This window comes from Pipistrellus kuhlii, unplaced genomic scaffold, assembly GCF_014108245.1.
Source record: "Pipistrellus kuhlii isolate mPipKuh1 unplaced genomic scaffold, mPipKuh1.p scaffold_m20_p_11, whole genome shotgun sequence".
Taxonomy (NCBI): Eukaryota; Metazoa; Chordata; class Mammalia; order Chiroptera; family Vespertilionidae; genus Pipistrellus; species Pipistrellus kuhlii.
Window position 1 is genome coordinate 15,599,785 of NW_023425416.1, and position 20,458 is coordinate 15,620,242.

The 20,458-nt window shown below is 39.7% G+C and overlaps 1 protein-coding gene across 3 annotated transcripts in view; it reads left to right on the top strand.

Moving 5' to 3' along the window:
• The first annotated feature begins 939 nt into the window (after nucleotides 1-939).
• Nucleotides 940-20,458, top strand: part of DCP1A (decapping mRNA 1A) — a 37,343-nt gene continuing 17,824 nt past the window's right edge. The window contains exons 1-4 of one of the 3 annotated variants that reach the window (XM_036430862.2): nucleotides 1,112-1,229; nucleotides 2,090-2,233; nucleotides 3,345-3,385; nucleotides 4,428-4,555. In XM_036430862.2, coding sequence (XP_036286755.1) covers nucleotides 4,474-4,555 — 82 coding nt within the window. In that variant the 5' untranslated portion in view covers nucleotides 1,112-1,229; nucleotides 2,090-2,233; nucleotides 3,345-3,385; nucleotides 4,428-4,473. Of the gene's footprint in view, nucleotides 1,230-2,089; nucleotides 2,234-3,344; nucleotides 3,386-4,427; nucleotides 4,556-20,458 lie in introns of all 3 variants that reach the window. The other 2 variants (XM_036430863.2, XM_036430861.2) reach the window with 2 other exon arrangements.

Genomic DNA, 20,458 nt, shown 5'->3' on the forward strand with positions numbered 1-20,458 from the left:
AAAAAAAAAAAAAAAAAAAAAAAAAAAAATCAATAAAATATATATTTTTAAAAATTTTCCTTCAGAAAAATACCAAATCCTGTAGCCTGCACTCTGCGTGGGCGCTCGCAGTGCCCTGCTCTCCCCTCTCCCCTCACCCCTCTACCTTGGGGCCTGAGGGCAAGCAGCAGGTACCTCAATCTTCGGTTGGTGTGTAAAGTCAGAGAGAAACATGAATGGATAACACAAAATGGCATGGAACAGTGGGATTCAGCAATTTTGCACAGGAAGTTTTGGGAGATGTTTACTGTAGTGTGCCTGAAATTGGGACAAAATGGTGCAAACACGCTTCTTAAGGTGGAATCTTGGGGTTTTGTTGGTATATGAGTTTGGTGCTTTGGAAAGTGTGAGAGCTCGTGAGCTCTCCTCTGTCAGGAGGAGTCCATGAAATTGGTGACGCTCTTGCGGAAGTTCCCGGGACTTGTCAACAAGTCCTGTCACGTGGAGGGCTGGCCCGCCAAGATGACACGGAGAAACCCTTCAGAACTAGATGAATGAGTGAAGAGGCATATAAAATACGTGAAATCTACTGAGGAGTGAACATGGAGCCCCCTAAATAAAGGTGTATAAGTCAAAACAAAAGAGAAAAATACCAAATTGCTGACTGTGCTTTCTACAAGGCGCGGGAGCTTGCCACAGCGAGCCTGGTTCTCTCGCCGGGGCCCTTCCCGGGCCCGCGCCGAAGCAGGTGCCGCGTCAGTCTCCGACCTCGCCGGGCAGGAGCTCGGAGAGAGCTCGCTGGCAGCCTCGGTCCCGGCGCCGGGGCGATGCAGGCTGCGGGAAGGAAGCAAGGAAGCGCCGGGGGCCCCTGCCTGCCAGCTCCACCGTGTGGCCGCGGGCGCCGACCCGGCTCTGAGATCTAACGACGCCGGAACCCCGGTGCCTTGGATGTGGGCGCCGCGGAGCGTGATAGCTGACGGACCGCCCGGCCCGGAGGCCCCGCGGAGAGGCGGAAGTTGACGGCGCAGACTCTGCTGGGGGAACTTTTGCTGCGATGGCACCTTCCTGTTCTCGACTCCGCCCCGTCCAGAGGGGCTCGGCTGGAGAGTTTCAAGATGGAGTCGCTGAGTCGAGCTGGGCAGGAGATGAGCTTAGCGGCTCTGAAGCAGCACGACCCCTACATCACCAGCATCGCAGACCTCACGGGCCAGGTGGCTCTGTACACCTTCTGCCCCAAGGCCAACCAGTGGGTGAGTGCCCCCGGAGCCCTGAGGTCTGCCGCCGGGCCGCCGCCTCTTAAAGGGGCCGCGCGGGCCGCCCTGGGTGGGAGGGAGGTGATGCAGGAGGCCAGGGCGGCAGAGACGGGGCCAAGGACTGGAGAACCTGACAGGCGCCTGAGGAGTGTCGGGGACTCGGGATTGGGAAAGAGGAGCCGAAGGAATAGGCCCAAGAAGCCGACCGAGGGGAAGGCTGTAGGAGGATCAGTGCCTTGAGGTCGGGACCGGGGAGATGGGTGATCTGCCTTCTTTGCTGATGTGTAAGGGATATGAGACCTGTGAGGTCAGAAAGGTACCTGAAAGATGGAGGATTATCAGATAAATTACATAGACATAATCTACGAGTTAAACGCTTCTCCTCCTCCTCCTCCCTGCAACAGACGTAAATAGGAGCCCCCTTCGCAGAGGTCATTTGGATTTAAAGATTGAAACCCAGTAAGTTTCAGTTCTTGGAAGAGAGGTGTGGAAGAGCCCCGCTTTTATCGATCGACATTAGATTTCCAGAGGTTTGGAAAAGATTTCAAGGCACTTCAAAGGGCTTATCTGTTCATGAAATTACCTTGAAGTCTTTGGAAAACAGTGGCTGTACATGTGTCTCCTTCCAGCTGTGCTGCTCGTGATGTCATCCCTGAATGCTCCCATCAGACTAAATACTTTTTGGGTTTTATTTGTTTGTTTTCCCACGGTGGGGGGGGGGGGGGGGGGCGTCCGAAGAAGTTACATTCAGTCTGTTTACTGGCTTGGTCCCTGTTTGAAGCTTCCTTCATTGCTTTAATTACATAATTTCCCCTTTTCTAGTAATTGTCCTTCTTAATTAATGCATTCAACCATAGGTATTATCTACACTTAAAACAATAATCTGTAAATGTTTGATGAATTGGATTTATAAATTACTGATGTTCACACTTCAGTAAGAAATATACTAGCAAAACAGTGAAAGATTATCATCATAGCACATTCCTTACAATATTATACAGGTATAAGTTATATGTAACCAGTAATTTTGTGAAAAGCATTTGGTATTTATAAAGTTAATTCAGATGAAAACAGATGTCAGCCAAGACCGGTTTGGCTCAATGGATAGAGCGTTGGCTTTGGGACTGAAAGGTCCCAGGTTCGATTCCGGTCAAGGGCATGTACCTTGGTTGCCGGCATATCCCCAGTAGGGGGTGTGCAAGAGGCAGCTGATCGATGACTCTCATCGATGTTTCTAACTATCTCTCTCCCTTCCTCTCTGTACAAAATCAATAAAATATATTTTAAAAAAGAAAAAAAGAAAAGAAAACAGATGTCAAAATTATCTTGCTTTAGATCTTTAATTCGCCTCCTTGAAGAGGAGGACGTATAGGAAGCCACAAAGAACAAAATTATAGATTTTTTAAAAGTGGAACTGTTTTAGAAAACATTGGCTTAGTTTGTAATAGTTCTGAATAGTAAATTATAAATTTGTGAAATATGGATTGCAGACACATGTTAAAGACTTGGAATAGCATTTGAAAGTCAAGAAGTACAAGTTCCCTGATGATATTTAAGCTAAGGCAATCAAGATGATAAATATTTTTTTAAAAAAAGAAAAAAATGGCCCTAACTGGTTTGGCTCGGTGGATAGAGAGTCAGCCATTGGACTCCAGGGTCCCAGGTACGATTCCGGTCAAGGGCATGTACCTTGGTTGCAGGCACATTCCCGGTAGGGGGTGTGCAGGAGGCAGCTGATTGATGTTTCTCTCTCTTAAGTGTTTCTAACTCTCTCTCTCTCTCTCTCTTTCTCTCTCTCTCTCTCTCTCTCTCTCTCGCTTCCTCTCTGTAAAAAATTACTGAAATATATATTTTTTAAAGAAGAAAAAATGCTGCAGATTTTGGCATGTTGCCGAATTGAACATTGCATATACATTAATATGCATCAATAGCATAGAAAGGATACAAAAGAAATTGCTAAAAGTAGTTGGTGGAGTGAGAGGGTTAACTTGACCTGTTCAAAAGTTATTAATTTTAAAATAAATAAATTATCTTAAACATGAAGTATTTCTCCTTTGGAATATTTGGGATTGCATTATGAGGAAAAATTAATTGTTTAATTGTCTATTATAGGAGAAGACTGATATAGAAGGGACCTTATTTGTATATCGAAGGTAAGTTTTTTTTAAAAAGGTACATATTTTTAAATCCCATGGTGAACAAGTGTCACATGAAGTGGTTCAACCCTGTTGTACATTTGTCTTTGGAACCTTCCTGCTTGAATCTTCAAGTACTCATTCATCTCTAGCTGTGAGAGTCTCAAGTTATGTCTCGTCTTTGAGCCTTCCTGTGATTCAGAACAAACAGAACTAGACCTTATTTAGGAGCCTGGCAAAGTCATCTTAAGCAGAAAACATTTTATAATAATGAATGATTCTTAAAACACCTCTATTAAAAAAGATACATAGTTGAAATAAGTATAATACATTTCCTTAGCTCCATAAAATCATATAGTTGAAGATGAGTCCTGCTGCTCTGTAGTTACTAAATGAGAGATTATCTTCTGTTACTCTAGTTCTCCCCCCTTTTCTACTCTCTCCCTAAAAGTGCTGGATTGTGTACAATGTCTTTTATAATATGTATTTTTTAAAATATTTTTTTTATTGATTTTAATGAGAAAGGGAGGAGAGAGCTATAGAAACATCAATGATGAGAGAGAACCATTGATCCCATGTACTGAAATCACCCTGGAATGGGAGCCAAAGACATTTCTTACTGTAGGATTTGAGGCATTTTCTATCTAACTCAGGACTACTATGGAAAGACCTCTTTGGTACAAGAAAAATCATTATTGTATTGTCAAGTGATCCAGGCAGAGAGAAGTATTTAGGGAGAGTGGCAAGATGCTCATTGTGGCTGCAGCAGGAAGAGCAAAAGAGGCAAAGGAAACTGAGTGGGTAAAGGGGTGGACAACATTTCACCTAAGGCCTTATGGCCTTAATAATAAGGACTTTGGCCTTTACTCGGAGGGACTGAGTCCTTGGGAGCTTCTGAGAGGAAGAGGGTTATGATCTGACTTAAATTTTTTTGTTTACTATTGTAAATGCTAATATTGTGTAATGCGATAATATGTTCATTCTTAGAAACTGAAATAAATAACATTTCTGCAAACTAACAGTGACTATAGATTATTATTTTTCTTCTATTAAATCTAAGGTCAGCTTCACCTTACCATGGTTTTACCATTGTGAATCGATTGAATATGCACAATCTTGTTGAACCAGTGAATAAAGATTTGGAATTTCAGCTCCATGAACCATTTCTTCTGTATAGAAATGCAAGCTGTGAGTATATCTCTTTGTGTTTTTGTGTCTGTGTGGTTTTTTTTTTTTTTTTAATATTTTTATTGATTTTAAAGAGAAGGGAGAGGGAAAGAGAAAAACACCAGTGATGAAAATCATTGATTGGCTGCTTCCTGCACACCCTCTACTGGGATCCAGTCCCACAACCCGGGCATGTACTGTGACTTTCTGGTTCATAGGTTGATGCTCAACCATTGAGCACACTGGTCAGGCGAGTATGTCTGTTTTATTGTAGTTCATATATTTACAATTCAAGTTGGGTGACTTTATTATTTTATTTTTGGAATTTTAAGTTATAAAAAAGTTTGGTCTATACTCTTTTATAGTTATAAATCAGTCTCAGGTCAAATCTTTTAAATTGGGCTTCTAAAATTAAAATACTTTTGTATACAATAACTTATGTTATTTTAGTTTAACTAAACTATTCAATATAATGGTATTCCATTATATTCCCATTGTTTGAAGGTAAGTTTCACCCTTTGTTTTTCATGTGACACTGAATTATTGGCTGCTCATGCCCTTGAGCAATAGGACTTAGTTTGAGAGACATAGGATGTGGACAGACTGATATTTCTGTCCACAAAAAAGTACCATCTTTGCCCTGAGAGTGGTATTTTTCAATCTGTTTGTTTAGTTGAGTGTCTGCTGGGTGCAAGTGGTATTATACATTAATGTTGAGGTTACAATATCCTGTGTAGGGTAGGCAAGCAGTTAAGTCAACTGAGACTCAGAGTTGAGTGGTAGGTACTTAGTTTGGGGGGGGGCTTCATAGTATAGAGTCCTTTCAGGCATTTTATAGACACTTAACAGTGGATATAGTCGGCAAAACTAGGATGGTCCATTCAAGATGTAATGTACTAAAAAGTATGCAGTGCGTGGTTTCTGTATTTCAATATGGGTAATGAACGTATGAGTGAGGACAGAAGGTTATGCTGTAATTAACATCTAAGGAAATTGCTGGAGAGAAATGTTGCTTCTGACTTAAAAGTAAAAGTTACCTCACTTGACTTGGAGGTAACTAGAACTGGGGGAATGCCTTCTGTACAGAATATAAAAAGCTACTAGAAATTATGCATCTTTTCATTTCCTGAATGAGAAACAATGAGGTATATTTTGAAGCTAAACACCCCAAATTCTTCTTCCTAACTCACTTAGATTCCATCTAAGTAAAGTGGAATCTATCTCTTTTTAATAAACTATTTGTCCAGGTACTTGAATTACCTTTGAGATTTTAATTTCTGTGGACATACTAGACATGCCTTTTAATACCTAATAGTTCTGATGGATTTATTTAAACTAATGTTAACAGTAGGGTTATTTCAGATGGCTGTTTTCTTTGTGTTGAAAATTCTGTTAAAGGGGAAATTCTGCACAAGAACACATCCAATTTTTTAAAAAATGAGAAATTGATTTAATTCTGCTCTTTACTACCTGAAAACTTTATTTAGCTATTGCTTCTAAGAACAGATTGATCATTAAAATAATCAGTAGGAAATATTATCAGAGGCCCAAGGACTCAGTTACCATTCAGTTTAAGCCTCAAGTGAATGGCATTAGATTTCTTTCACAAGTAAAGTTTCCTTTAAAGTTGAAAGTGCAACTTAACACACATATAATGAAACCATGATTAACCAAAAGTAACTAATCAGAGCTTCAGTTATCTGGAAATATTTCTATGCCCATGTGTGGAAGAAATGAAGGCAAATTATAAGAAAGCAAGCAGGGCCCTAACAGGTTTGGCTCAGTGGCGAGAGTATCAGCCTGCGGACTGAAGGGTCCTAGCTCGATTTTGATCAAGGGCACACGCCCGGGTTACAGGCTTGATCCCACTGTGGGGCGAGCAGGAGGCAGCCAATCAATGATTCTCTCTCATCGTTGATGTTTCTATCTCTTCCTCTCCCTTCCTCTCTGAAATCAATTTTTTTTTAAATATTTTTTTTTTAAAGAAAGCAAGGTAATGTTAGATTTTTATTTTGTGAAAGTCTAGCAAATAAGTGTAATCTGGGGTCAGTATAAAAATACTATATCCTATAACTTTAAACCCAGCATAGTATCAGTATCATAGGTTAATTTGCTGTAATGTTAAGATCTTAAATTATCAGTAGTGTTTATTAGAGTATTCTTGAGCAGAAAACTGCACTGATGCATTTTGTTTTAGAGATTTTCAACTAAAGAGATGGAAACAAAGGTTTTCCTAGTTAAACAGAAAACTCACTTAACCAGATCATTTCACTTCCCATTTAATAGGACTCTGAGTCATCTCCTATCGGCCTTACAGTTTCTGAAATTGCTAATTAGAATTTCAGGAACACGTCAGCTTGTTTTCAGACTAGAGGAAGGCTGAAAAGGTCAAGTACAACACTGTGGGTATATTAGAAAGTCTAGAAAAGGAGCTTGGGGAATATTTAAAGGAATAGCTGTAACGAGGAAAAGTGACAGGATAGCATAAAGTGATTTGGGAGTGTAAGGCCTCTCTTCAGTAGTGTGTATCTTGTCTGTCTCACCTTAAGAGTAGAAGGTAGTCTTGTCAAGTCAGCAAACTGTTGAGTTGTTCAGGGATTTGTTCTTTAAATAAAAAGTTAATTAGTGTCTGATTGTATGTATAGGTAATTACACCTGATTCTGTAGCTGCTCTTCTGTCATTTTCCTGTGGGATATACCACCAAGACACCTGACCCATTTCATTTAGGTTACACCTTCAGATCCTGCTTCTTTCACTCAAGTCAGTTTTTATAGAGTTAATGTAATAGAAAATTGAACTATAATTTTTTCTAATTCCAAATTGTTTTTTTGTTTTTTGTTTTCATTTATATGTAATGCTCACCACCACCATCACACACCCCAGAAAGAAGATAAAAATCTCACAAAGAAAATGCTAACCCTATTCAAGGACTTGGGTTTGGTAATTGTCTTGAATCTGTCAGAATCAGTATGTTTTTATATACTGTGCTAGGGCCTTTTGGGAACCACAGAATCCCAGTGGGGCTGCAGTGAGGGCTGGGGAGACTGCAGAATCTGAAGTTACTAAGCAAAAATGATATTCCAAGCACCTTATTTCTGATTACTGACTTACAGATGGGGAAACAAGTCCAAGAAAAGTTAGGAAACTCACTCTAGTCACAAAGTTTATAAGTGATGGAGGCAGAATTCAAATCTAAGTCTGTCAAACAGACCTAGAACAAAGAAATTACTAAATAGAACAAAGCCAAAGTTCGTTCTATCCCCCTGCAGCAATGAAATTGCATCCTGGAGCAGCAGTCGCCAACCGTTGGTCCATGGACCACTGGTGGTCCGTGGGATGGGAAAGGTTTGCCACCGCTGTCCTAGAGCATAGCTATCCAGTAGATCTCTGATGTTCTATATCAATTCTGTCCCTCACAGCCACCACCAGCCACATGTGACTGTTGGGCATTTGCAATGTGGCTAGTGCAACAAAGGAAATTTTTTTCTTTAGTTTATTTACTTGAATCAATTTGCATTTAAATAGTCATGAGGTTAGTGACTGCCATATTGGACAGTGGAAATCTAAAGCAAGAATCCATGTATAGCCACATCCTTTTGTTCCCATATCTGAATTGAACAAGCACTTGCGAAGCTTTGGATTAGATTTTTATGCTTCCATTTAGTCATTTCTTTTTTTCTTTTTTTTAATATATTTTTTATTGATTTTACACAGAGAGGAAGGGAGAGGGATAGAGAGCCAGAAACATCGATGGGAGAGATACATCGACCAGCTGCCTCCTGCACACCCCCCACCAGGGATGTGCCCACAACCAAGGCACATGCCCTTGACCGGAATTGAACCTGGGACCCTCCAGTCCACAGACTAACGTTCTATCCACTGAGCCAAACTGGTTTCGGCATTTAGTCTTTTTTTTTTTTTTTTTTTTAATAAATGATTTCTAGATACAAAGACTGCAGAAGATATTCCTGAGGGTGGCTTTGCCATGGTAACACTCTTGGCATTGGATTTAGTTTGCAGACAAGAATTCTATTCTAGGCTTTGCTATTTTACCAATTGTAAACATGGATAAATCACTTAAACCACTGTTCTGTCCTGCTTATCTGAAAAGGGCATCATATATGTGAAGGTACTTTGTCAAGCACTTACATATATAAAATATAGACTGTGTCTCCATCTTTGACTCAAGCCAAATGATCTCATTAGTGGAAGTGTCATAAAGACTTTGATATTAGGTTCTTTTATCACCCAGGCCCATAGTATGCTTCTTCCCATCCCTTCTGATCTGCACCCTGACAAGCTGGGACTCTGCTTATCTTTACAGATATTCTTTTCAGATATTGTAGGGACCATTACTAGACAGCCTGAGCTATAACAAGCTGAAAATATAAATGTTTTAATGAATAATATAAAATATATTTTTATATAATATAAATATGTTATCTACACTAATAAAAGAGAATCATGCAAATTGACTGTACCTCCACTATGCCTACAAGCTATGCCCACAAGCCAATCAAGAGCAAGTATGCAAATTAACCCAACCAAGATGGCTGCGGCCACGGAGCGAGCAGGAGGCTTCGGTTTCCCCAGTGATAGAGGAAGCCAAGCTTCCTGGTCAGCTCTGGCCTCCGCTCAAGGCTACAAAGTTTCAATTAAAGAAGATAAATAAATCCCAGATACCAGGGCCTCTCCTTGGGTCACCAGGTGGCGTGGCTGGCCTGCAAACCACCACAGGCCCCTCACCCAGGTCACTCCACCCTGATCCGGGACACCCTTCAGGGCAAACTAGCTGACCCCCACCCGTGCACCAGGCCTCTAGCCGCCCTATCTAATAAGAGAGTAATATGCAAATTGACCATCACTCCAACACACAAATGTGGTCAAAGATGGCTGCCTCCATGTGGACACAAGATGGCCAGCAGGGTAGGGTAGTTGGGAAGTACCAGGCCTGCAGGGGAGGGCAGTTAAGGGTGACCAGGCCTGCAGGGGAAAGCAGTTGGGGAACTAGGCCTGCAGGGGAGGGTAGTTAGGGGCAATCATGCTGGCAGGGGAGGGTGGTTGGGGCAGGCTGGCAGGCAGAAGCAGTTAGGGGCAATCAGGAAGGCAAGCAGGCAAGCAGTTGGGAGCCAGCAGTCATGGATTGTGAGAAGGTGCAGGCTGGGCTGAAGGACACACACACCCTGTGCATGAATTTTATGCACTGGGCCTCTAGTATAATATAAACAAAAATGGAAAATCTTGGGACAAATTTTTTAAAACTCTTAGAAGAAGCATTTGAATTACAGTGGACATACAATATTAAATTAGTCTCAGGTATACAACATAGTGACTAGACAGTTATATAACTTATGAAATTATCACCTTAATAAGTCTAGTACCCATCTGAATGGTATTCATTTTTGTCAGAATACTGGGACACAACAGCCTCCTGGCTAAAACTTTATATTGTAACTAAAGGCCCTGTGCACGGGGGTGGGGGTCCCTCAGCCCAGCGTGTGCCCTCTCACAGTCTGGACCTTTTGCTCCTTACCGCCCCCCCTGCTCACTGCTCCTTACTGCTCAGCTCGCTGATCCTTAGCACTGCCACAGAGGTGGGAGAGGCCACCGCCACTGCACTCGCCAGCTATTAGCCCGGCTTCCGGCCGAGTGGCACTGCCCCTGTGGGAGTGGACTGACCGCCAGGGGGCAGCTCCTGCATTGAGCATCTGCTCCCTGGTGGCCGGTGCACATCATAGCAACGAGTTATTCTAGTCATTCTGTCGTAACAGTCACTTAGGCTTTTATTATATAGGTAGATGTTTTAATCTCCTTTAAAAAACATTGATGAGAGTTCTTATCTATGATTAGTTTGAAAAAACAACATAGTTCCTTTGCTGTGTGAACATGTGCATTGCTACCAATCTGCTGATCTGTGTTCATTTGTAAACAGTTCATACTACCTGGATTGTAAAATCATTCTTTGTAGATTCTGAACCTCTAGGAGTTCTGTGGCATAAGTATGTCAAGGAAAGTGTCCTTCAACTTCTGTCCAGCAATAGAAGGACATGAAATCTTCCTATAAACATTTAGAAATACTGTATAAAATATTAAATGCATAGTTTAGCCAAAAAGGAAATAGCGGTCATTGCAGTGGGCTAGCATCAAAGTGAAGACTGAAAGCTGAACTGGAAAGCCTGTGGCCTGACACTGGCTGCCAGCTGTTCAGGGTGCTTGGAGATGGGGAGCTGTACTTCAAATAAGGACTGCATTATAATTATATGGGATCAGAAGACAAGACCTTGAGGCCTAACGAGGTGCAGAGTTGGAGTTGAGACCCATATACAAGCCTATAGCCAGGTCCCCTAATAAGCTACATACGTAATAATAAAATAGAAAGAAATTGGCCCACCAATCTAGGGAGATGACAGGCAGATTTATCTCTCAGTCTGGACTGTGAGTCTCATGGACACATGTCTCTAAAAATAGTAACCATGAGACTCCTCTCATTCAGATTTGGAGTTTAAATTTTATCATTCATTTGGTGTAATTTCTTACCCAGGCCAAAAAATTAACATACAATTAATCCTCAACTGGTGATTCTAGGACACCTGACCAAAGCAAATGCAAAACCCTTCTGGACGGACACATCCTTAACCCAAATTGCCAAGGGGTCTCATTGATAAGTTTCATGGTCCAAAGTTACTACTAAATTTACAAGGAAATAATTCACAGTCAATGAGAGGTAGGATACAACAAACAACAAGATTGGCCAACCCTTCCCAAAAACTTCAGTTATTGAAATGGTCGGCCCTGGCCAGTGTGGCTCAAAGAGCATTGTCCCGTATATCAAAAGGCTTTGGGTTCAATCTCCAGTCAGGGTGCGTACTGATCAGGGAGGCAACTGATCAATATTTCTCTCTCATTTTGATGTTTCTCTCTCTCAACCTTCCTCTCTCTCTAAAATCATTGAAATGATCAGATAGAGACTTTAATGTCAGGTGTAGATTATAAAGTAACATGACAGGTATATGTAAAATATAACCAAGTAGAAGTTCTAGAAATAAAATTTTTAATTATTGAAATAAATTCTCTACCTGGACTCAACAATTGGAAAGAATATTGGGAAATTAGAGACATTGAAGGATAGTATCCAGAATGCATCTATAGTAGGAAAGAAATGAAAATTTTGATAGAGAAAATAGAATTAGAAAGTCTGACTGATGAGAGAGAAGAATTTCAGAATAATAAACTCTAGAGAAAGGTAGTATTTGAAGAGTGGAAATTTTCCAGAATCTAGAAATACCGTATTTTTCGGACCATAAGACGCACTTTTTTCCCCCCAGAAGTGGGGGGGAGGAAAGTCCCTGCGTCTTATGGTCCAAATATAGCCTACAAATATACTTTTTTAAAAAAGTTTTTTTACTTGCCCGGCTCTGTGTGGTCTCTGTGTGCTTGCCCGGCTCTAAAATGGTTCTAAATGCTGCTGTTTACTTTACAGGGTTGATTACTTGTGTTTATGACTGTGATGTTGGGTTTTAATGCACATAAAATATTTTAGGACACTATTTGTTTCAGAATCTTTTTTTCTTCATTTCCCTTCTCTAAAAACTGGTGCGTCTTATGGTCCGGAGCATCTTATGGTCCGAAAAATACGGTATATAAATTTCAGATGTAGGCAGTAGATTAAATCTCCAAACATAATAAATAGAAATAAATACAAACCTGAGCACATGGTAAATCATCAAAGGCAAAGAGACAGCAGCAACCAAAGGCTGTCTGAGGTTGATTATTTACCAAAGAGCAACACCCAGATAGACTAGTTAGTTGCAGCTACTGAATTTGGAAGACAAAGGAATAATCAGAGTATTGAGGAAGGAAAAATCAATCAACAATTTAGTAATTCAAGAGAACAAAGTGGCCTTGGCTGGTTAGCTCAAGGTTGGTTAAAAACATCACCCCTATATACCAACCAAGCTTGAAGGTTCAATCCCTGATTAGAGCACATGCAATTAGTCAATTAACCAATTAATGCATAAATAAGTGGAACAGAAAATCAGTGTTTCTCTCATTAAAAAAAAATTATATTTAAAATAATAGAACAAAATAAAGATTTTTTTTTTTTTTTTTTCAATAAAACAGAACTGTCTCCAACAGACCTGCAGAAGTCACTTGTAAAGCAGTGCTGTCTAGTATGGTAGCATTTAGTCACATGTTGCTTTTGGGCATTTGAAATGTGCCTAGTGGAACTGAATTTGTGATTGTATATAATTTAAATTGAATGGTACAGTTATAAAGGCTGTAGTTTAAAAGTAAAAAAGCTGAGCACAGGAATCGGAAATGAAATTTAAGAAATAATAATGAGCAATGAGAAGGAAGTACTGGTAAGTCAAAATAAACAGTAACTGTATAAAGCAATAAAAGCACTAGGTTGAATCGAGGTAATACAAAGGTGAAACAAAAATACTAAATAACAACAACAAAAAAGCTGTTGAAATCTAAAGCATAACAAAACTGAAGTGAAATAAATTAATCATAGACTTTTAAGTCAAGCTATATGTGTTCAAATGATTCAGGGTAACCACTGCATAATAAAAATAGGATGTCTTGACTTTTAAACCAGTACAAACCCAAATTGGAAAAAAAATAATAGACACTTGGGAAATGGCCCAAAATTAAATGGCTAAAATAAATGAATCAGTAATTAGAACAAATGTTAAGTGAACTAAACCTACCAGTTAAAAGACATTGGATAAAGATACAGAATTTGCCATTTTTACTACTTTTTTAAATCTTACAACTCGAAAACCTAGAAAAGTTGAAAGGTGAGGGATAGAATGAGGTATGTCAGGCAACTATTAACCAACCAAACACGGCTGATGTAGACATGATAGATTCTAAAATAAAAACACCAGGGATAAAATTTACCACTTAATGATAACAGGAGTAATTTTCTAGAAGATAAAATAATTCCAAACTGGTATATACCTACTATATGTCAGAAATAAATATGGAATGTTAAAAATATATAATTATAGTTGGCTATTTTAACAGGCCACCTTAGTAATTGACAGATAAAGTAGACAACTCAGTAAGGTTATGGTATATTTAAACTTAATCTAATGGATATGTACAGAATCCTGCTTCCAGGAATTCAAGAATGTGCATTTTATTCCAAGTACATATTAGAATTTTATAAAAATTATAGGCCATGTAGGCCACCCAGCCCAAGAAGTTAGAGAGGAAAAAGAGAAATCTGAGTTAAATTGAAGGAAAATATAAATGAGTAGAAATTAGTGGAAAATGTAGAAATTTCAATAGAAAAAATATTTAAAAATATTTTTTTTTAAACTTTCTGGCCCTGACTGGGTAGCTAAGTTGGTTAGAGCATTGTCCCATATGCCAAGGTTGTGAGTTTGATCCTTGGTCGGAGCACATATAAGGGCATAAATAAGTAGATAACAAATTGATGGTCTCTCTCTCTCTCAAAGTCAATAAATTAAATTAAATAAAAACTCTCCCCTATAACATGATTGATCCAATAGCAACAAAAAGAGTGAGGGGGGCATATAAGGCATATTAGGAATTTTACTATTGAAACTAAAGGTAGAAAACACCTAATTTTTTTAAAAAACAAAAACCACTATGAAGATTTTTTTTTTTTTTTCTGAAAGTTTAAAATTAGATTACATGGACAGTTTCCTGGGAACTCCAGTGTAGTAAAACTTACTCATGAATAAATAAGTCTGAATGGAGTCATGAACAACAACAACAACAAAAAATTGGGTCAGTAGTTTAAAATCTCTCCCATCATAATGAAAAAATGCTGAGAGTAATGTTCTCTTCAGTAAATGGTATTGGGACAGTTAGTTCTCCATAGAGAGGCCAGCCTCTGAAAAAGCAGATATAAGATCTGTACATTCTGACCTTATCATAGGACATGTATCTCCACAGACCACTTTTCTGCAGGGAAGAAATGATACTTCTATTTTCCACTATTCTTCAGCATTTGGTGAGCACCTGCTATAAGTAACATACCCCACTAATATGTTTCTCTGGAAAGTTGCTTTCCCCCAAAACCCGTCAGGGGTCCCTTGATTTCCATTTCTGTGGGCACCTTTCAGAATGGAAAGGGTGACCTGGAATCTGTGTTTATGAAGCACGTACTCACAACTTAATTATGAAGTGCCCCAAGCATATTTTTGTATAGTGGGTTCTGAGCAATTATTTTAAAATCCAAAATTTAGTGTTTGCATTATTAAAAAGGTAAAAGCAAGTAAAATTGGTATTTTTGTTACAACTAAACAGTTTACAATATAACTTGCTTAATTGAAAATATTAAGATAAAGGTTTTTGGTACTGTTAAGCTCTGCAAAATCAATTCTGTCATTTAATGATTTTCTTTGCAAAAACTATTTCAGTATTGTCTTTTACTTTGGTTTTAAACAAGTTGATTATAACTGTTGTGTGTGTGTTTTGTTTTGTTTTTTAATTTTTTAAGGAGAGAGAGTAACATCAATTTGTTGTTTTGGTTTTGGTTGATTCTTGTATGTCCCCTGGCTCAGTATGAAACCCACAACCTTGGCGTATAAGGACAATGCTCTAACCAACGGGCCTTCCCAGCCAAGGAGGAAATCTATAACTAACTGTGATCAATTAATTCTAGACACCACTACACTCAGACCAGCCTTAAAGAATTTTATTTGTCCTTTGGTTCTATTGTATTTTCTTTAAAAATTATTAGCAGAAGTCATAAAACTGGTTAAAAGTTTCAGTGTCAAACTCTGCCTTTCTGATAAGGGTCAGCATTCTTAATGAAATACACTACTGTATTAATCCCAGTGCTATGCTTATTTCTAAAACAATCCAATTAATTGAGATCTGTGATTTGAGAATTTTCCATTGTAAATCTGAATGATTAGGCTAATAATAATGAAAATCTGGTCCACCAGAGAGACAAGGACAGCTCTCCATGTTTCTCCCACCCAACACCTACGGCGTGATCGCCCACTGAATGCCACTTTTTGTATTTTAAAATGTTTTCTGAAACCCAGAAGTACTTTTGGGAAAATGAACAATGTATGTTGTTCCATAATCTGCTTAACAACAACAGAAAATCACCATAGCAAGAACAATTAAAAATAAAAATATTACTGCTTTTTAATATTTTTAAGAACTTACCTCCAAATGGCTGTGAGAAGTACCCCTTAGTTTCCGCTTCACTTACAACTTTTCCTTTATATCGGCCATCAGTCTCTTGATACAGAGCATTTTTAATTAAAATTAGATCACTGGCAAAAGCAGGGAGATTCATTTCCATGGTGTTGAAAATGCAGCTGCCAGATGGAAAGTTTTAACAGAAGAAATACTGTAGTGTGTGCCCTTTTTTTCTCTCTCTGCTTGTCCTTTCTCAGTTCAAGGGTAAGACTCAGAACGGTAAAGATGATAGGTGGCTGTTGGCATTTGGCATGAATCTTCACAGATTTAAAGCACAGTGCAGGAAATTTCCTTGCAAGAGAAGTTTATAATTTGTCAAGTCAAAAAGTGTGAGTTCTCCCTCCGAACTGAAAGAAATTTATAAACAATTTTAAAAGTTTCCCAGTTCGTTCTTTATGATCTTTGAATTCAGCACGGGACTTGTTACTGAGCCTGAGGAAAGGCCTGTCTTCCACCCTCAGCCGCAGCTCTGCTTGTGGTGGGTATGACTCTGTAATCGGTGAAGGAGAAAGGAGCTGTGGCAACTGCATTAGTCTGGCCTTCTGGGCCAAGATAAGGAAAGAGCCTTGCTGTTGCCACATTTGTAGATTGAAGAGGTAAAAACACCATGAAAAGGTAGAGAGACTTCGACTCCCAGGCTGACCTGCTGACACTGTTAGGTCAGACATTTCAGAAATGTGTATTGCTTTATATCTGCTATAGACTGTCGCTTAGTGTGCCTGGAGAGCCTCCACCAGGGGCCTTTTGTTAACTTTGTGAGTCCATCAACATTATAGAATTTCCCAAGCAGGTTTTCTTTTCGTTGTGCCTCATAATTACTGGCTTTTTTCCTCCCCTAAGGTAGTGTTGTCAAGTAAAAAGCAATTTTTAAAAAAAAAATTGTGGTCTTTCCTTAATTGTAAAGATTTTAGAAGTTAACCATGCTGCACCATTTATCTCTAATATTAGAGGCCCAGTGCACGGGTAGGTCCTTAGGTGTGGTCAGCATTCAGAGCCAATTGGGGCCTTCCTTCCCCCAGCTGCCACCTACCAGCCAAGGCCCTCCTTTGTTCTGCACTGCCCCCTGGTGGTCAGCGCACATCATAGCAAGTGGTCGAACTCCTGGCAGGTCAAACTCCCGAGGGGACAATTTGCATATTAGCCTTTTATTGTATAGGATTTTCTCTTTAGGAACTCACAAAGGAAAGCAACAATTACTTATTGCTGCCCTAAACAGTTAGGCTCAGTGGATAGAGCATTGGCCTGCAGACTGAAAGGTCCCAGGTTCGATTCCTGTCAAGGGCATGTACCTTGGTTGCAGCTCTCCCTTTTCTTACACCACTGTCTGACCTAACTGTTTTCCGAAGCCCAGGAAATAGGAACTCAACTCCATGGACACCAAGAGCCATACTTCCCACCATTTGTTGTCCCTTGTGATACATAAAAATTGGTATATTTGAGTGGGACACCGGAATGAATAGACCACCAGTGGTGGTTGGATGGCTCCAATATTTGGGCACATCCATTATCAATTACAGCGTCACTTAGCAGAGGTCAGCAAACTCACTAGTCAGCAGAGCTAAATATCAATAGTACAACAACTGAAATTCCTTTTGAGAGCCAAATTTATTAAACTTAAACTTCTTCTAACACCACTTCTTCAAAATAGACTCGCCATGGTATTTTGTAGAAGAGCCACACTCAAGGGGCCAAAGAGCCGCATGTGGCTCACAAGCCGCAGTTTGCTGACCATGAACTTAGGGGACACTCTCCTGATTTAGGCAGTGGCAAATACTATGTGGCAATAATGGTAGGAAATCCGAATAGAGAGAAAACCCTCATGTGATTCACTGTTTTATTTGGGTTTGCCTACCATTTAAGAATAAAAGTTTAGCCCTGGCCAGTTTGGTTCAGTGGATAGAGCGTAGACTTGCAGACTGAAGGGTCCCAGGTTTGATTCTGGCCAAGGGCGCATGCCTGGGTGGCAGGCTCGATCCCCAGTAGAGAGTGTGTAGGAAGCAGCCAAGCAATGATTCTCTCTCATCATTGATGTTTCTCTCTCTCCCTCTCCCTTCCTCTGAAATCAGTAAAGAAATATATATTTTTTTAAAAAAAGAATAAAAGTTTATAAATATAAATAGGAGTGATTAGTTGTGATATTATTAGGTTTATTTTCTTATCCCTAAAAAAAGTTCATTGGTTCCTTCATATGTCTGGATCCTATACTGAGTTTATATTAACAGGTACTGTAGAAGCAATATTGCTGGTAAATATTTTTTTACTTGATTTGATTTAGAGAGGGGTACCAAATTTCAAAATAATAAACCAAAGAGTTTGCAGAATAGCATTTTAAATTACCCGGCCCAAGTCGTTAATCAGTGTTCAATGAATATTTATTTGCAATTTAAATATTTTAAACTGGGCTCTATCTTCACCATCTTAGTATTCAGTGTTTTGTGTTTGTGTTTTTTTATTTTTATTTTTTTATTGATATTTTACAGAGAGGAAGAGAAAGGGATAGAGAGTTAGAAACATCGATGAGAGAGAATCATCGATCAGCTGCCTCTTGCGCACCCCCTAATTGGGATGTTCCCCAACCAAGGTACATGCCCTTGACTGGAATCGAACCCAGGACCTTTCAGTCCGCAGGCCGACGCTCTATCCACTGAGCCAAACCGGTTTCGGCATTGTGTTTTGGGTTGTTTTTTTTTAAATGAGTGTTATTTTGGCCAAAAGGAGTAAGCTACTAAGGTCATTGAAGAATACCTACCAGCCTTTCTTATATCGAATAGATAGACTAAAAGCACAGTGCACGAAATTCATGCACTTGACAGGCAGGGGGTCCCCAGCCTGGCCTGTGCCCTCTCACAGTGCAGGAGCCCTGTGATCAATCTCCCCAAAGAGGTAGGCCCTGCCCACACATCCAGGGCTCCTCAATGGATTGCTCTCAAAGAGTTAGGCCAGAGCCGCTGGGACCTGCCTCCACGCTGCACATGCAGCTTCAAGTCCCTGCCCACCCGGGTGCTCCTTCTGTGCACGCAGCTTCCTGGTGATGGATTGTTATGGTGTGAAGGTATCATGGCGTGAGGGTGTGGTGACCACAGCCTTTAATTAGTATAGATATACGGCCCCTCCTTGCCTGCCTGCTTGCCACCTGCCAGTCTCCCGTATGTGTGTGTTCTTACCTTACCTCAGAGCCTTTCTTTCCAACCTTTTGATGTTGATGTGGAACCACCAGGCTTATTCTTGTCTTAAATGGTCTGTCAAGGTAGTGGCATTTGATGTTTCACTCACCAGGGCAGGCTTGTGTCCCAATCTTACACTGTTTTTATAATCAGAAAGGTCGTATGTCGAGTAAATGGTCTGGCTGTGTTCAGAGTCCCTTTTCTTGTTTCCTTGTAGGGGTTTTGGTCAGTATCATCTTTAGAAATTTTGTTACTCTGAACTCCTTTGCCAAAAAGCTTTATCAAATCCCTTTTTCTGCTTGGCACCATACTGAGAAAATCTCCAGCCTCCTCAAATCCTTTTAGAATAGGTAAAAACTAAATAATAAATGAATCAAAACGACAACATGAGAGTGATTCTCAGCTCTGTTTTTGTGACATTTCACAGGATCGCTAGAAGTCTAAAGAGATTTTATAAAGGCTCCAAATTAATTTGGAATTTTTTTTTTTTTTTTTTTTACCTTGTGTATGCCATATAACACTCCAGATGAGCAGCAGAGTGAAGGATCACGTGAAATCACACTGGGCTTCTGGATCTTTAAACAGGCTCTCGAAAATTGAAACCTCTTGCCCCTCAGCTTTTAAAATATTCTCAATATTAAATAATCTAGATACTTTTCATCTTTGTCAGTTTTATTTTTCACACTTTCAAAAGAAAAGGAAACATTTAACTTTGGATATTTTTTCTGTATCTTGCTATTTTTCATGGAAGAACAAGCTAAAGGTCCTGTCACACTTCCTAACTCTTCAGTGATTTGCCTGTGCAGCATAACTTACCTGGGACAATAATTAGTTTCAATAATTAGTTTGCTCTTATCTTGAGAAAAGCCATATATAATACAGCCTGCCATTATTATTTGCCATAGAAAAGTAGTACTACCGTATTTTTCGGACCATAAGACACACCAGTTTTTAGAGAAGGGAAATGAAGAAAAAAAGATTCTGAAACAAATAGTGTCCTAAAATATTTTATGTGCATTAAAACCCAACATCACAGTCATAAACACATGTAATCAACCCTGTAAAATAAACAGCAGCATTTAGAACCATTTTAGAGCCGGGCAAGCACACAGAGACCACACAGAGCCGGGCAAGTAAAAAAACTTTTTTTTTAAAGTATATGTGTAGGCTATATTTGGACCATAAGACGCAGGGACTTTTTCCCCCCACTTCTGGGGGGAAAAAAGTGCATCTTATGGTCCGAAAAAATACGGTATATTGCCAAATCCCTAAATCCTCTGATATAGTTAATCAAGGGATATTATTTCAGTGGTTTCAGGCCCAATATATATTGTTGACAGAATATATTGGGCCTTACAGTGTAACTTCTCTTGGAAGAATACTCAGCTTTGGTTTGGAGACAGTGTTAGCTATCTGGCCAACTTGTCTGTCTTGCCTCACTAGTGACAGTGACAGGCTTAGTGGCAGGTCTTTGGACCTTCTTGCTAGTTGCATGCACTGAGTTGATACATTGGCAGACAGAACTGATTCTTGGATGCTTGTCTGAACCTCTACAGGTCTGCT